Here is a 14,099-nt window from a genome sequence, read left to right on the forward strand (position 1 = left end):
TTGAGCTCTATTAGTTTCCACCAGTCAAAGAATATAATCTCACAATCAAAGTAGTTACTCAAAGGAACACAAAGCCCCCAGCTCTGATATTGAAATGCCTTTTTATCACAGCTCTTTCACTTCATCTTGGGACAAACTGAACTTTCCTCTCCGCAGGACGCATTGTGTCCCTGCTGAATTCTCTGAGGTAACCGGGAGTGGCTCCAGAGCAGAGGAAATGTGATTAAATCAACTCCTGTACTCTGGAGGACACACTGTGGGGAGAAAATCAGTTTTAGGTGTGTCTAGACCAAGTGCGCCCCCTGCAGGGATGTTAGATGGGTGTATCTGGCTGAAGAAGAAGAGGCGTGGGATGCTGCTCTTCTTTTCAGCTCTCTGGAGATCTGGAGCCAAGATAGCGGATAGCAGCAGCAACCATACAGACAGTCGCTCCACACACTCCCCTGTGAGACACACAAAGAGAAGCCTGAACGCAAGTGGGAGGCTCAAACAAAAGGTGAACATTTGCATTTAGGTGTGAAAGAAACGCCATGCAGCAGATTGGTACTGCAGTAAACCAGCACGATTACTTAAAGTTAGACTACAAATACAGTCAAATATTTACATTATAATTTTGCAACATTTCTTTTTGACAAAGAAGGCCAGATTTCAAAAATGCATGTAGTGTGGATAAAAGCAGGCAGTATCTTTGTCAGTGCATGAGTACTAAGTGTTCTTGTGTTTCAGTGAGAATCCTTTCTCTGAGGACATCGGCTTTCTTGCAGCCAAGTCTTTGCTCATAGCAACAGAGAAAGGACTTGTCAGTAATGTCAGGATGAAAATGCTGGTGGGTGAGATTTGATAAATCAATAAAGTCTGAGAAACAGCAAAACAGCCGATGTTCATTCCATGCACAGCTACGGCATGTGATTTTTCCCTTCATGATACTGAGTCAGCACAGCAACTTTGAGGCCAGTTTCTGTCGGTTTTCTTTCTCTACTATCACTCCTCACTCTAGAACAGCAGGTCTAGCCTTGTGTAAGTTAAACTTCTAACTTCATTTTGGCTTGATTATGATGTAATATGACCTTTACCAACAGACAGACTGTATTAGGCCTAATTGGAAGTTTTGTGGGTCTGGGAAGTTTTGGCAAATGAAGTCCTGTTCTTCTGTTTTGATTAACAGATACATTAGTCTGTGCACTGCACCTCTGTGGTTTATGGATACAGCTAAACAAGTTTTTGCTTTGTAGATCATCAAGTGATCTATTAGTTGCATGTGCTCATAGATTAGGGCCAGAATTCTTGAAGTCCAATGCAAACCTTTTGTACAGAACTGACAAAAGGAGGAAAGTACACTGTACTCCTACAGAAAAACTCCAAAAGAGCATCTGTCTTCCCTTCAACTCTTTGTTTCTAGCCAGCAAAGCAGACTAAACCTTTTTAACACTAAGCTCATGCTCATGCCAGCCATAAACTGTTACCGACATCTGATAAACACAAATTACAAACACTTTCAGCGTACACATCAGACAGATTTTTCGCTATAAACTACGTCAGTGTCATGCTAATGATAAAAGACAAGTGAAAGAAAAACTGGAGAATTCAACAGCTCGGCCACGTTTGATGTGTTTCCGCAGTTGAAAGACTTTTGCGGGTATTTTGACAAGTCCCTGGCAATACATCAGATAAAAATTAAGATATTTCACTTTCAAGCCCAAAAAATAATGAGAACAAGTTGTACCAAATTCCATGCGAGTCCATTTATTAGACAGTTCATCTAAAATGCGAATCTCATAGTAGCACTACAAGAAATCCTGCTGGCCTTGGCAATCACCAGTGTCTACTCCAGTGATTCTCTGGGAACCATGAATGTCTATGAACAGTGAAACTGGGGGTAACTGAAGAAACATAGCGGGATAAATATATTTAATTTTTACAGAAAGATGGCTCTGAACGTCAGCGTATGTAAGGAAGTTTTATTTTCATGGTATGTACCGTTAAGGCCTTATCTCTTTTCTGTTGTGAGAGAATAGTTGCCTTGTTTCACAAACAGCCTACATGCTGGGACTTGTTTTCATAAGAATTTTTGGCACCCTCCTAGCTCATGCTCTGCGGTATTGACAGCCACTGACAGCCCACTCCACCTCCATTAAAGCCAACATTACCAACCACCTCCTTCTCTCCGATGGCAGCGCTCCAGCATCTGCCTTGCTGGCCTTCAACCACTCCCACCATATCTCTCCTTTTCTTCACTGTCCCAGAAAGGACAGGCTGGCCTTATCCCACATCAAACTGAACATTTGTTGTTTGCATGGGAAACAGCTGTTTCATATTAGCTGAGCACTGATCAGTGACGGCGACCTGATGTCTATCAGGAGTCTGTGTTCACACATCCAGGTGGATGAGTGCACAGTGTGGACAAACACAGCAGTGAGGCAGTAGGTGGGTGCCGGACTTCAGTACTTAGTTGTTTATTCATTTGTTTATTCATAGCAGTTATGCACGCTTATTTATTTAATAATTAACAAATATCTAATGTTACCGCACAGACTAACAATGATGTTTGCGTTGCTCAAGTAATAACTGGTGTCATTACGATAGCACGAAGTGACGTTGGATCAATTTCTCCTGTGTGCTGTTATTGTGATTCATCAGTTATATACCTCAATCTCCTCAGCTACAGTCAGAATTATGCAAAGGCCCAGCAGCTCTGTGTAATTGAGCTGGGGACATAATGCGCTGCATTGGGAAGCAATCAGTCACATTCTGTTTATCATGACATCAACTACAGCTGCAGGGATAGATTCCTTCATTTGAATGAAAGACTTTATAATCGCTAACAGTTAGAGTAAAGTTTAACTTGTCTTCCAGACTGAACATGGAAGAGCCCTGTGGTAAACGGCTCTATCATTTATTCACTGAGAAAACTGTGACAAAAGCTTTAATCACATCAGTGTCCAACACTGAATTTATACAGAATATGCCTACATCCTGTTAAATACAGCCAACAGAAGAAGTGACGGTAAACATTGAAACCCGCTTATACAATAATACAGACCCACATATGTTTTGCAGAACAGCTAAGTTTTATTAATACATCTGTGAAGGTTCTCAGTCATCCAGGTCATCGTAGTCAAAGGAGATTGCAAAGAAAAGCATCTGGACTTCTTTAAGTTGCTTGAAGACGTTTCACCTCTCATCCGAGAAGCTTCTTCAGTTCTAAGGTCAAATGGTGGAGAGTCCCAGATATAAACCTAGTGGGAGTTTCGCCCCACAGAGGGACGAGGGACAAAAGGACCCCCTGATGATCCTCTAATCGCCTGAGCCAAGGTGTGAAACTGGGTGTGGGTCCCAATCAGCCAGAGTTTCGGGTGTGTTCATTGTGAAACCTGGCCCCACCTTATCATGCGAATTCCTGAGGTCAGATGGCCCAGGATGTGAGTGGGTGTTAAGATGGCAGAGAGTTGGTGTCGTAAACCCCCGCCTCTGTTCAAAGATGGTCGCTCACAGTGGACATAGATGGCTTCTTTCACTCCTCTTTCAAACCATCTGTCCTCTCTGTGTGAAGTGAAAAGCAGCTCCCCAGGTTCAGATAGTAGTTTCGAACATTATCACCAGTGAAACACATGGGAAAATATATTTTGGAAGACATGGTGTCAGTCTTTTTAGGGGAATTTAAAAAACTTGTAGTGTCCAGGACAACAAGACATGTAGCCTTTCTATGTGATTGTTAGCCTTATTAGCATTAGCAAAATGTTACTTTTCATTAACTAACCATTTGTGTTTACTAAGCAGCAACCTCTGGAGCTCTGGACTCACTAAAATGTGAGTATCGAGTATTTTATCTGTATCTTAGCAGTAAATAGTTACTGTCTCTTTGAAACCAAAGCTTGCTAGCACTGAGTTATAACTTTAGCTTAGTACTTCATCTTGTCAGTCAAAGACAGTCATTTCTACCTCAAAAAAAGAAAGAAAAAACATTTGCCACCACTCCATTGTCCATTAAAAATTGATTTGGATAGGATTTAAGCCCAAACACTGGAAGAAATAAGAACTTGAATCAAAAAATTACAAAACTGCTACAAAGACCCACCTTGGAACTTTACAGTCTAAGGCACAATTTCTCCAGCGCCTTAGGCTATAAAGTTCCAAATTTGAGACTGACTGGAAGACATGAACTAAAATATCTATTTGTGCATATTTCTTTAGGTTGTATTATGTAAGTGTTATGTGAGTGTTACTGGAGGTTTACTTATTTCAAATATACATATACTGAGATTTTTTTTGTCATTAATGTTTAATTTTATTATTAATTCTATTATTAATGTTTTGGTGAGGCTCAGAGAAGCTAGCTGCCCCTACCAACATAGCAAAATTGGTATGGGCCGGATCTGGCCCACACAATGTGCTTACACATGGCCCACATACCGCAAAGAATGACGGCCCTTTGGCGGCCCAGACCTGGTTTGCCAGAGGTGGCCCACACATGGGCCAGCACAAGGCCAGTTGCAGACACACTGGTGGTCCTGTGCTGGCCCATGTGTGGATTACCTCTGGCAAACCTGATCTGGGCCACCAAAGGGCCATCATTCATTGCAGTATGTGGGCCATGTGTAAGTTGTGTGCAGCCACGGGCCAGTTGCAGACATACTGCTAGCCCTGTGCTGGCCCAGAACAATTTCAGTTCTGGCCCCAGATGTCAGCCTAATGTTTACCTTAATCAAGCCATCTAATAACAACATGTGCCGGAACATAATAATGCAAAAGTAACACAATGAAACTCTATTCAGACAGAGTAGAGTGGACTGACTCTTACGCAGAGCTTTTCTACTCTCCTGGATTACTTAAAGTGCTTCATACAACATTCACCCACTTTCTCTAAACTGAGAGCTTTCTAACTAGATTCATACACATTCACACTCTTGACATGCAGACTGGAGGAGCCAGGGATCAAACCATTAACCTTCCAATCAGTAGGCAACCTGCTCTACCGCCTGAGCTACAGCTACCAACTAGCAAAGATGAGTAAACCGTCACTAGGTTTTTGATAAAGTGTACACTCACAAACCTGTCCAACCTGCATTTGAAACGTTGGCTACCGTAGCAGTATAGTATTGCAACATGGCATTTGGGTCTTCTAACTAAAATAGGAAAATAGGAACATAAATAGTGCCATCATTGCCAGACCTGCCCCACATCTGGTTGACATAACATCCTGCCATAACACTGATCAGTCAGAAGTGCCAGCTTGATGCCAGATCTGGGTCAGACCTGCTTGCTATGTGGGTAGTGAGATTAGAGATGCTTAGACCTCACAGGTTTTATTTTAAAATCTCATGTGAATCTCATGTGATTTGAGTGTGGTATATCTTAGAATTTCATCAGGAAACAATTTTATGGGTTTGTTTTTGTTTTTTTCTAAAAAAAAAAAAAAAGGCAACAGTTATGCTGTTTTCTAGTACCTTTATGCCATATCGCTGCCTGACAGACGCCCTCATGGCAAGAGAGGCTGGTGGTACACAGCCTATACAGTCCAGCAGAGGTAGGCAGGGGCAAGCTCCCACTGCACTGGTCACTTTACAGGTAAAGACTGGGAGGCAGCACAGGGCAAAACAGCCTGCATAGATTACATAAATACACTATATTAAATCACTGACAGGTAATAAGAGTTCAATCCAACTATCAGTCAATCACTGGGTTATCAGCAAAGACAATGTAATAATTTAATATACTTACAGTCGCCCATGTCTTTGTAGCACTCACACAGACCAGTGCTCCATTGCCCTTCCTCTTGAACCGTGCTCTGTGGCTGAACCTGTACCACCTGTCGCAACATTATTGAACTATTCAAAAGAAAAGTGGATTAACAGAAGATAAAAGATAAGAAGAGAACTATATTATAATTGCAAATAAATTCCTTGACGATGCTCATTACATGATGAAGTTTAGTCCATCTATCCATTTTCTGTTGCTTATTCAAGTTTGGGTCAGAGCAGAGATACCCTGATATTTCCTCTCCCAAGATCATCTGTGGGGACACTGAAGAAGCATTCCCATGCCAACCAAGAGATTTAATCTTGCCAGCGTCGTGGAGAGATACTATCCTGAATCTGCCCTCTATCCTTCTCCTGGTAGCACATGGTAGGAAACACCTCACCTAGGAGGCATCAAGGAGTCACCCTGATCAGATGCACTAATTACCTCAATTGGCTCCTTTCAGTGTGAAGGAGTACTGGCTCTACTCTAAGCCCCTCCCATATGACCAAGCTACAAAGGGTGGTTGGACTGCATTGCTCCTTCTGAACATGAGGTTCAATTCATCTCCCTTTGTCCCGGACCACTGCAGAAGGTGTGTAAGTGGGATTGAAGACATCATTCTTTCTACCACCAAATTATGGGGCGATCGTGGCTCAAGAGTTGGGACTTCGCCTTGTAATCGGAAGGTTGCCGGTTTGAGCCCTGGCTCGGACAGTCTCGGTCGTTGTGTCCTTGGGCAAGACACTTCACCCGTTGCCTACTGGTGGTGGTCAGAGGGCCCGGTGGCGCCAGTGTCCGGCAGCCTCGCCTCTGTCAGTGCGCCCCAGGGTGACTGTGGCTACATTGTAGCTTGCCATCACCAGTGTGTGAATGTGTGTGTGAATGGGTGGATGACAGGTTGTGTAAAGCGCTTTGGGGTCCTTAGGGACTAGAAAAGCGCTATACAAATACAGGCCATTTACCACCAAATTATACTCTCTAATTTGAGGTTAGCTGTCCTTGCCCACTCTATGCAGTGTGAGGAGGAAGTCACTACCCCTTCCTCTTTCATCTGATGATTAGCTAGAAATACCTTGAAGTTGACCAAGTCTTTGCTTTAGCTACTGCCACGGTTATATTGTCAACTGCCTCCAGAGTCCCACGCTTCACAGGACTCCTTCTTCATCTTAGCTGCTACCTTCACCTCTGTGGTCTATCTGGTTTGGGGTTTTACTGCCACTCAGACATCAACTATCTTGGAGCCACAGCTCCATAAATCAGCTTTGGCAACAGAGGTGCACGATATGAGGGACTCATTGTGGACCCTTGGAATGCTCTCAAAGCTTTACCAAAGCTGGGATTTGAAGATCCTGTGGAGCAGGTTTTTCCCAGACACTCCTTAAGAGCCTTTACTGTACATAGAGTAAACCAGGTTTCTCCAGCATCTCCCACTGCCGCCTGATCCAACTCAATACCAGGTGGCAATCAGCTGATGCCTCTGTTTCTCTCTTTACCAAAATGTCTAATACATACATGGTCGCAGGTTTAATGATAAGATTACAAAATCAATCCTCAAACTGTGTCTTAGGGCATCCTGGTGCCAAGTGCACATATGGACAGTCTTATGCTCAAATAAAGTGTTTGTAATTGACACACTGTGGTTAGCACAGAAGTGCAACAAGAAAACACCACGTGAATTCAGATCACTCAGGTCTTCCCTCCTAATCACACCGTCATTGTCCATGTGAGCACTGAAGCTGAACAATAGTGTCCCCATCATGCGTCCCTTCAAACATATTGCCCAGGGACTCAAAGAAGGTTGAGTACAAACATGATATGGCACATGAGCACAAATGACAGTCAGGACCTGTTCCAGGATCCAGGTCCAAGGCACACAGAAGCAATTCTCTAATCCAGTGGGGGTGAAAAATCCAATCTGCAGGTACCAAACTGGACAAATACAAGTCTACCTACTTCTGCTCACCACCTCTTCTACCAGAAGTCATATTTCATACTCCTAAAGCCAGATTTAACCAGAAACCAGGCTCAGGGTCACCAGGATTTCCACCCCGACCCCTGCCTGATCCACAAAGTATAAAACTCCCTGAGTCGGGAGGTCACCACAGAAATGAGACATTCCCTCATTCAAAAATGAAATTATATTATCAATAGCTTAGGAATTAGGAAAATAAACACCTGTGAACATTTTTGTAGTTATTGTAGCAAAAAAACAGGTACAGATGTACAAACTAGCAAACTTTTTGTTTGTGACCTCAGGAGCAAGCTGTCCCTCACTCATTAAAGTATTAAACACTGCTGTCTTTTAACATAAGCTGTTATTTAGCTTTATCTCTTCAGCCACATTTCAGTCCCCGAGGAGATAAAATATTCCACTAGAACTCTGTTACAGGAGCAGACCGGGTTACAGGCAGCCTTCCATCTGAGGAATAATTCACATCGCTGTTCCAGAGAGTGTGGAAATGTTCAACCAGACATGATAGAATAGATGACTCACCTTATCCAAACCGTTGTAAGCCAAGTTTTGTGCTCTACTCTTTTTCACTTTTTCTTTCTTTTACTCTTCCCTATTTTACTTACATATCTGAATGCTGCTCATAAGTCACCACCTGACTGTAATGTTTTGGTGTAAATATGGGTGAAACGAGACAAACAGGCCTTTTTGTTCTCATAACAGTTTGCCTTGCTGACCTGCAGTGTGCTGAGTCCAGTGAGAGGTTGGTTAAAGTGTAAAAAGTAGTTTAGACACGAAAATTTGTAGGAAGCTGTGTAAAATAAAACGATTGCATAACTCAACACCTCTAATTTAGAAAATTAGTAGTTTGGAATTTCACCATCTGAACAGGGTTTCCAGTGATTATTCTTGGTAAACCATTTCACCACAAACAATGTCTCCACTATGATATCTGATTTCTCATTTCTTGTTGAAGTGTGCAAAACATTTAACAGGAAAGGCCCATTCACTAACACTTACCCTTATCACACAGAACCTGTTCTTCTCTTGCATCAGGGCTAAAGCTGAGACGAATGATCATAAAAGAGATTAAAAGAGGTGACATTCCTCGTAGGCAGTAAACAGGTGGGTATGAAAAATATAAGAAAATGGAGATTATTGACAGCACAACTGACAAGAAATAGCTAGAAAAGAAGAGAGGGGAATGGTGAAAAGGACATTAATATTTTCATAGAAGATAGAAAGCACTAAAAATAACTCAGTCTCATATTGTGTTTTATACTGTGGTGATCTGTTGTAATACTGTACTTAATATTTCACAGGCCCACAGAGTAATGTTCTCATTTCACAACCAAAACGCAATAGTTGTGAAATAAAGCAAAGCTAGACTTTGTCATTTTGGGAAACACCTATTTTCTTAGTTTAAACTTAGAAAGCAAAATTCCAGTAAAATCCCCAATTTCATGGTGTTTATATCAAATTCTGACTCTACCATCTAAATGTCACAGCAAAAACTGTCCAATGCAGTTGAACAAATGCAACAAAATTTTTAGCATGAACAGAAAAGGGGAGGAGAGGCACAACAGGGTTTTACAGCCATCTGTAAAACATGGTTGTCATGGTTTGGAGCTGCATTTTAGACAGTGGTGTTGGTGCTATTCAAAATTGACAGAATTATAAACATTGAAATTTACTGTCAGTCTTTAATCTAACATGCAAGAGCATCTAGACAGTCTTGATGCATGCTCAATCATCTAAGTAAGTAAATCCCAAAAGGTTGATTCTGTTCATCTGGACGTAGTGTTTCCAGTGGGAGAAACGTTTCTTAAATGATCCAATTGACTTCTTCAGTCTCAGCTGACTGCAGGTTTCCCCAACCTCATAAACAATTCATTTGATGCTACATCCAGATGAACAGAATCAACCTTTTGGGGCCATCTGGAAAGAAACTGATTGATAATTTGCAACATGATTATGATCTAATCCAGTCAAAGCCTACCTGGACAGAAAGAAACACACAATGGAAGACTATCAGTCATGAATTGGCCTCTCCAGAGCTTGGACCTCAACATTACTGAAACAATGTGGGATCATCTTGACAGAGAATGGAACAAAAGGCAGCAAACATCCAAAGAAGAGCTTTGGATGTCCTTCAAGAAGCCTGAGAACTATTCCTGAAGACTACTTAAAGAAATTACAAGAAAGCTGCCCAACAAAGTTCAGTCTGTGTTGAAGGATAAAACCGGCCATACCAAATTCTGACTTTCAAGCTCATTAGAATTGTCATCTGGTTTTGACTCATTTAGTTTTGTATATTGTACACAAGTATATATTGTGTTCCCACCTATGTTTGAACATATTTCAACTCACTATGACTATTTCCTCTTTTCCTTGAAAAATGTAAAGAAATGAGAGGAGCCTCAAACCTTTTGCATAGTCGTCTCTTTAAAAATATACAACCTGACTATTAACAGTATGAACTGACAAGAAGAAACAAGATGAGAACTGAAAAGGGGGACAGGCTGGAATAATTCTATATCCTGTTATAAAAAAGTATAAAGCTCCTTGAGACAACTTTGTGGCGCTATAGAAATAAAATAACTGAACTGAATAATTAGAAAAATGAAAAAGAATGCAGTGTGGAGACAAAAAGGCATAATTCTATGTAACAGTGGCGATTGTTTCATCCGCGGTGAGACATAACCACAGTTTCATAACCATCACATGGCTTCAAAGCTATGCGTGCTAATGACATCAGGGAAAATCCTTCCCTTTTCCTTTAACTTTAATGTAATTTTGAATGGAAGAACTGAAACTGATCTCATTTTTTGTAAATATACGATGGAACCAAAAAAACAATATAATAATACATACAACAATATGAACACAAAACTCTGATGAAGATCTGTTTTTTATTTACAGCAGTAGAAAATTCACAAACATATAAAAAGATTAATATCATACAAAATGTAATTTTATATCAAGTTCGTTTATAATTCCACTGATTTATGTCAGAGCGGTGTGGCAGCTCCCCCAAACACACTTCTGTGGCAGAATCGCAGAAGGTCTGGACGCTCTACAAAAGACAAAAATTAAACAACACCAACTTAAATATCTTTACTGAACATTATTACAGGAAACATGAACCTCAAACAAACATGACTGCATTTCACTTACTGCCTTGTTTTCCTGAGCTGCAGAGGCATTTGTTCAGAGCCTGTTTCTCTTTGCTGTCTGTGGGTAGGAGTGGTTGGGGACACCTAAGTTTGCCCCTGAAAGACTCTGCAAGAGAGAATAGAGGTGGTCACTGAAACCATTTCACTTCAGTCATTGCCAGTTAACCAACTTTATGTGGCATCATGGTAACGTTTACAACGGCACAGATTTGCAGTCGATCTTTTCAAGATAGGACACACTTCAATGTAGCATCATAGCAGCACTGAGGACTGCAATGTTGGTGTTTGTGTGTTTTGTTGCAGTTACAACTGCAACAATGACATTACCAAACAAAACTGTAATGGGTTTTGTAAAAGCGCTATACAAATACAGGCCATACAGGCCAAAACTGCTGGTAACTTACTTGTGCATCTGCATCTGAGAATCTGAGCAACAGACTCTGCCCTCAGTGAAAAAGAAAAGCAAACAAGTGAGAAATCATTTATACGAACGTAAAACATTATCCATCAACCGCGTGTAACATTTCCTCTCAAACTCACGGGCAGTGGTGCACAATAGTTTACATTTAAAATGAGTCAGTTAGTTATCGTCCCGTTGGTGAGTAAAACAGCAACATAACCATCCATGCATATAAAGTTCAAAACTAATGATCCTCGTATGTACCTGTGCTATCACACAGGCTGCTGACCAGAATGATGAGCAGCAGCGTCATCCCTGTGATCCTGGACATGGTGGCGAAGGTTCGTCTGTTCCGTCTGACGTGTTCAGATTCTTCTGCAGAAGAAGAGGATCTGAGTTTTATACCCCCGCAGTGAGTCCACGCTGACACGGTGTGAGGAGCTTGAACTTACAGATCAGTCCTGACATGTTTAAGGGGGATGTTTTCTTGTTTGTTTGTTCATTCAGATGCTATCTCAGCTCTGCATGGATTCATCTGTAAAATCTTAGAACTTATCCAAATCGTTGGAAAACTGAGTGCTGGCAACAATTTTTGCACGGTGGCATCACTGAGGTGTAAATTTAAAACCAGGCTTCATCATAGAGAGACTCAATGGATCCTGAACAGATGTGTGTAGGAGAGTTTAGTGTAAGACCCACTAGACCCAAAGAATCATTTGGTAGTACATTCTAAATGATAATGAGCCAGACATGTTGTTGCACTGGACTGTTTATTGGTTAATTTATTTGTTAGATGTGATTGGACACTCCATACATGGAGTTTTAATGTTTTAATGCTCTGGATATGACCCCTTCTTTTTTGTTTAGCTGGAAAAAACTACATGAAATTGTTGCCAAGATGGCTACCGCCAAGTGGACTTGCTTCTACAAGCCTTTGATGAACATTAGAGACAAAATGGTGCTTTGCCTGCAGAGTTCTGCTACAAATCTGAAATCAGATAGATCGTATTGTTTGGAAAAACAAGCCTCTGTGTTCCCATGACTGCTATCACTGCTGACCTGCAGGATTTGGAGTTCACAGGTAAAACTCTAAAAGGACTTATAACCCACAGGTTTTACTTCACTATTCAGTGACAGAGAGTGTGCCTGTGTTGACACAATGGGCTAATGTCATTTGTTTTCATTAGTGCTTTCAACTCAAGGAAATAATGACTATTAAAGTTTGAAAGTTACACAAAATGATTTGCAAAGGCAGGTCCTATTGTCCACATATGCAGCGCTGGTGTGCTGATATCTGAATTTCTCTTTGTCTTGGCAGATAAAGTTGTGAATCGATGCCTCCATCAAACAAAGGTTTTGTCTACTTCTTCAGGGGCCACAGCTAACAGAAATCAGCTCGAGTAGCATTAAAAATACTGCAGCCTGAAAATATATTATGTCTGCTCAGAAATGTAGGACCTGATTATTAACAGTAACTGACAATAAGACAAGAACAGGACGTGTGAGGCTAACATGTGAAAAGTGATTCTGTGTCTTGATTTTGTTGTTTTATTGTTGTTTTCAGTTGAAGGCATAAAAAAATAAACCTTTAAAAAAAAAAAGAAGATGAACGTTATCATCAGTTTATATATCAGTGGACATTCCTGCCTGTGTGGTGAGGGTTTTGTAACAGCATTGAAGAAATGAGTCATTTATTTCACAAGCATTCCTGCCATTAAAGCAACACACACTTTGATGATATTTAGGGAAAAATGTCCATTTAATGTCTTGTTTAACTCTGGGTGACATAGAAACCACTCTCACTTTTGTGCTGAACTTCTTTTACTATAGTTCAACATGACGATTGGAGGCCAGGCAGCTGGGAAACAAGTAATCCTCCATAGAAATGATTCACTATTAATCAGTGTATTTATGTCATTGTCTCTGTGAAATCTATGAACACATTTCAGAGTGAGACCAGATCATATATAACAAGAATTGCTTCTCTTTCATGTTTTTAAAATTTCAAAATACTAAAAAAAGGACAAAAAATGAATAATAGGATATTAAAAATGTTCATTTTATTTGTTTTCAAGGTTGAGGGCTTTTTCAGGTAAATATGTGGAAACACAAAAGGAGACGAGACTCTATGTAATAAAAAAAATAACTGTCTTTATTTACAATTTCAGAAAAAATCACAACCATCTACATAACAAGATTAATGTCATACGTAATAGGATATTAAGTTTGGTTAGTCAGTGTCTGGACTTCTTTATCTCAGAGCAGATCAGCAAGGTTGTATTTCTTGATCACACGGCAGAACCGCAGAAGATCTGAACGCTCTACAAGACAAAAAAAGAAAAAAAATGATGACAACTTCGTATATTTACTGAATATTATCACAGGAAAGAGAAACATCTCTCTTGACGGGATCGTGTTTCACTTACTCTCTTCTTGTATTTTTTTGCAGGCGCATTTAAACACATCTCGCTGCTTGTTGTAGTTTGTGGGCACGAGCGGTTTGGGACACTTAAACCTGCCTGTGGAAATCTCTGCAAGAGAAGACAGCTGGTCACTGTAACTGTCTCCACATAAAAAAGGAATGTTTTTAATAGCAGAGAACTTAGGAGAAAATTCCCTAAATGTTCAATTGGAAACACCATCACATACGCCCATAGCAACACAAAGAACTAAGATATTTGTTTTGTGTCTTTAAATTTGTTTTTGTTTGTTTTGCTTTTTTTTACGCAAAGAAGATGAAAGTGGTCACTGGTCACTCACCTGTGCATCTGCACTTGCGAATATACAGGGATACTCCATGGGAAGGAGCTGCAGTGGAAGAAGATAACAAATA

At 40.6% G+C, this 14,099-nt stretch overlaps 1 protein-coding gene and 1 long non-coding RNA gene across 2 annotated transcripts; both read right to left on the bottom strand.

Moving 5' to 3' along the window:
• Positions 1 to 281: 281 nt before the first annotated feature.
• On the bottom strand, positions 282 to 8,298 carry LOC102196324 (PLAC8-like protein 1). Its single transcript, XM_005750018.1, has 4 exons — positions 8,234 to 8,298; positions 5,719 to 5,825; positions 5,445 to 5,599; positions 282 to 443 (listed from the first exon to the last, which is right to left on the bottom strand). Exons 2-4 carry the CDS (start codon positions 5,816 to 5,818, stop codon positions 285 to 287), a joined length of 414 nt encoding a protein of 137 aa, XP_005750075.1. The 5' UTR covers positions 5,819 to 5,825; positions 8,234 to 8,298; the 3' UTR covers positions 282 to 284.
• Positions 8,299 to 10,582: 2,284 nt separating this feature from the next.
• Positions 10,583 to 11,292, bottom strand: LOC102196597 (uncharacterized). Its single transcript, XR_312188.1, has 3 exons — positions 11,271 to 11,292; positions 10,868 to 10,972; positions 10,583 to 10,766 (listed from the first exon to the last, which is right to left on the bottom strand). It is a non-coding gene; the product is annotated as an uncharacterized LOC102196597 (long non-coding RNA).
• Positions 11,293 to 14,099: the final 2,807 nt, after the last annotated feature.

The sequence above is a fragment of the Pundamilia nyererei genome, unplaced genomic scaffold (assembly GCF_000239375.1).
Source record: "Pundamilia nyererei isolate P.nyererei 1_Seehausen unplaced genomic scaffold, PunNye1.0 scaffold00260, whole genome shotgun sequence".
NCBI lineage: Eukaryota > Metazoa > Chordata > Actinopteri > Cichliformes > Cichlidae > Pundamilia > Pundamilia nyererei.

Excerpts from the sequence above, each read along its gene's own strand:
- LOC102196324 (XM_005750018.1), bottom strand. The coding sequence starts at position 5,818 with ATGTTGCGACAGGTGGTACAGGTTCAGCCACAGAGCACGGTTCAAGAG. Across the intron at positions 5,600-5,718 it reads CTACAAAGACATGGGCGACT|GCTGTTTTGCCCTGTGCTGC; the intron begins GTAAGTATATTA and ends TAATCTATGCAG. Across the intron at positions 444-5,444 it reads GGCAGCGATATGGCATAAAG|GGGAGTGTGTGGAGCGACTG; the intron begins GTACTAGAAAAC and ends TGTGTCTCACAG.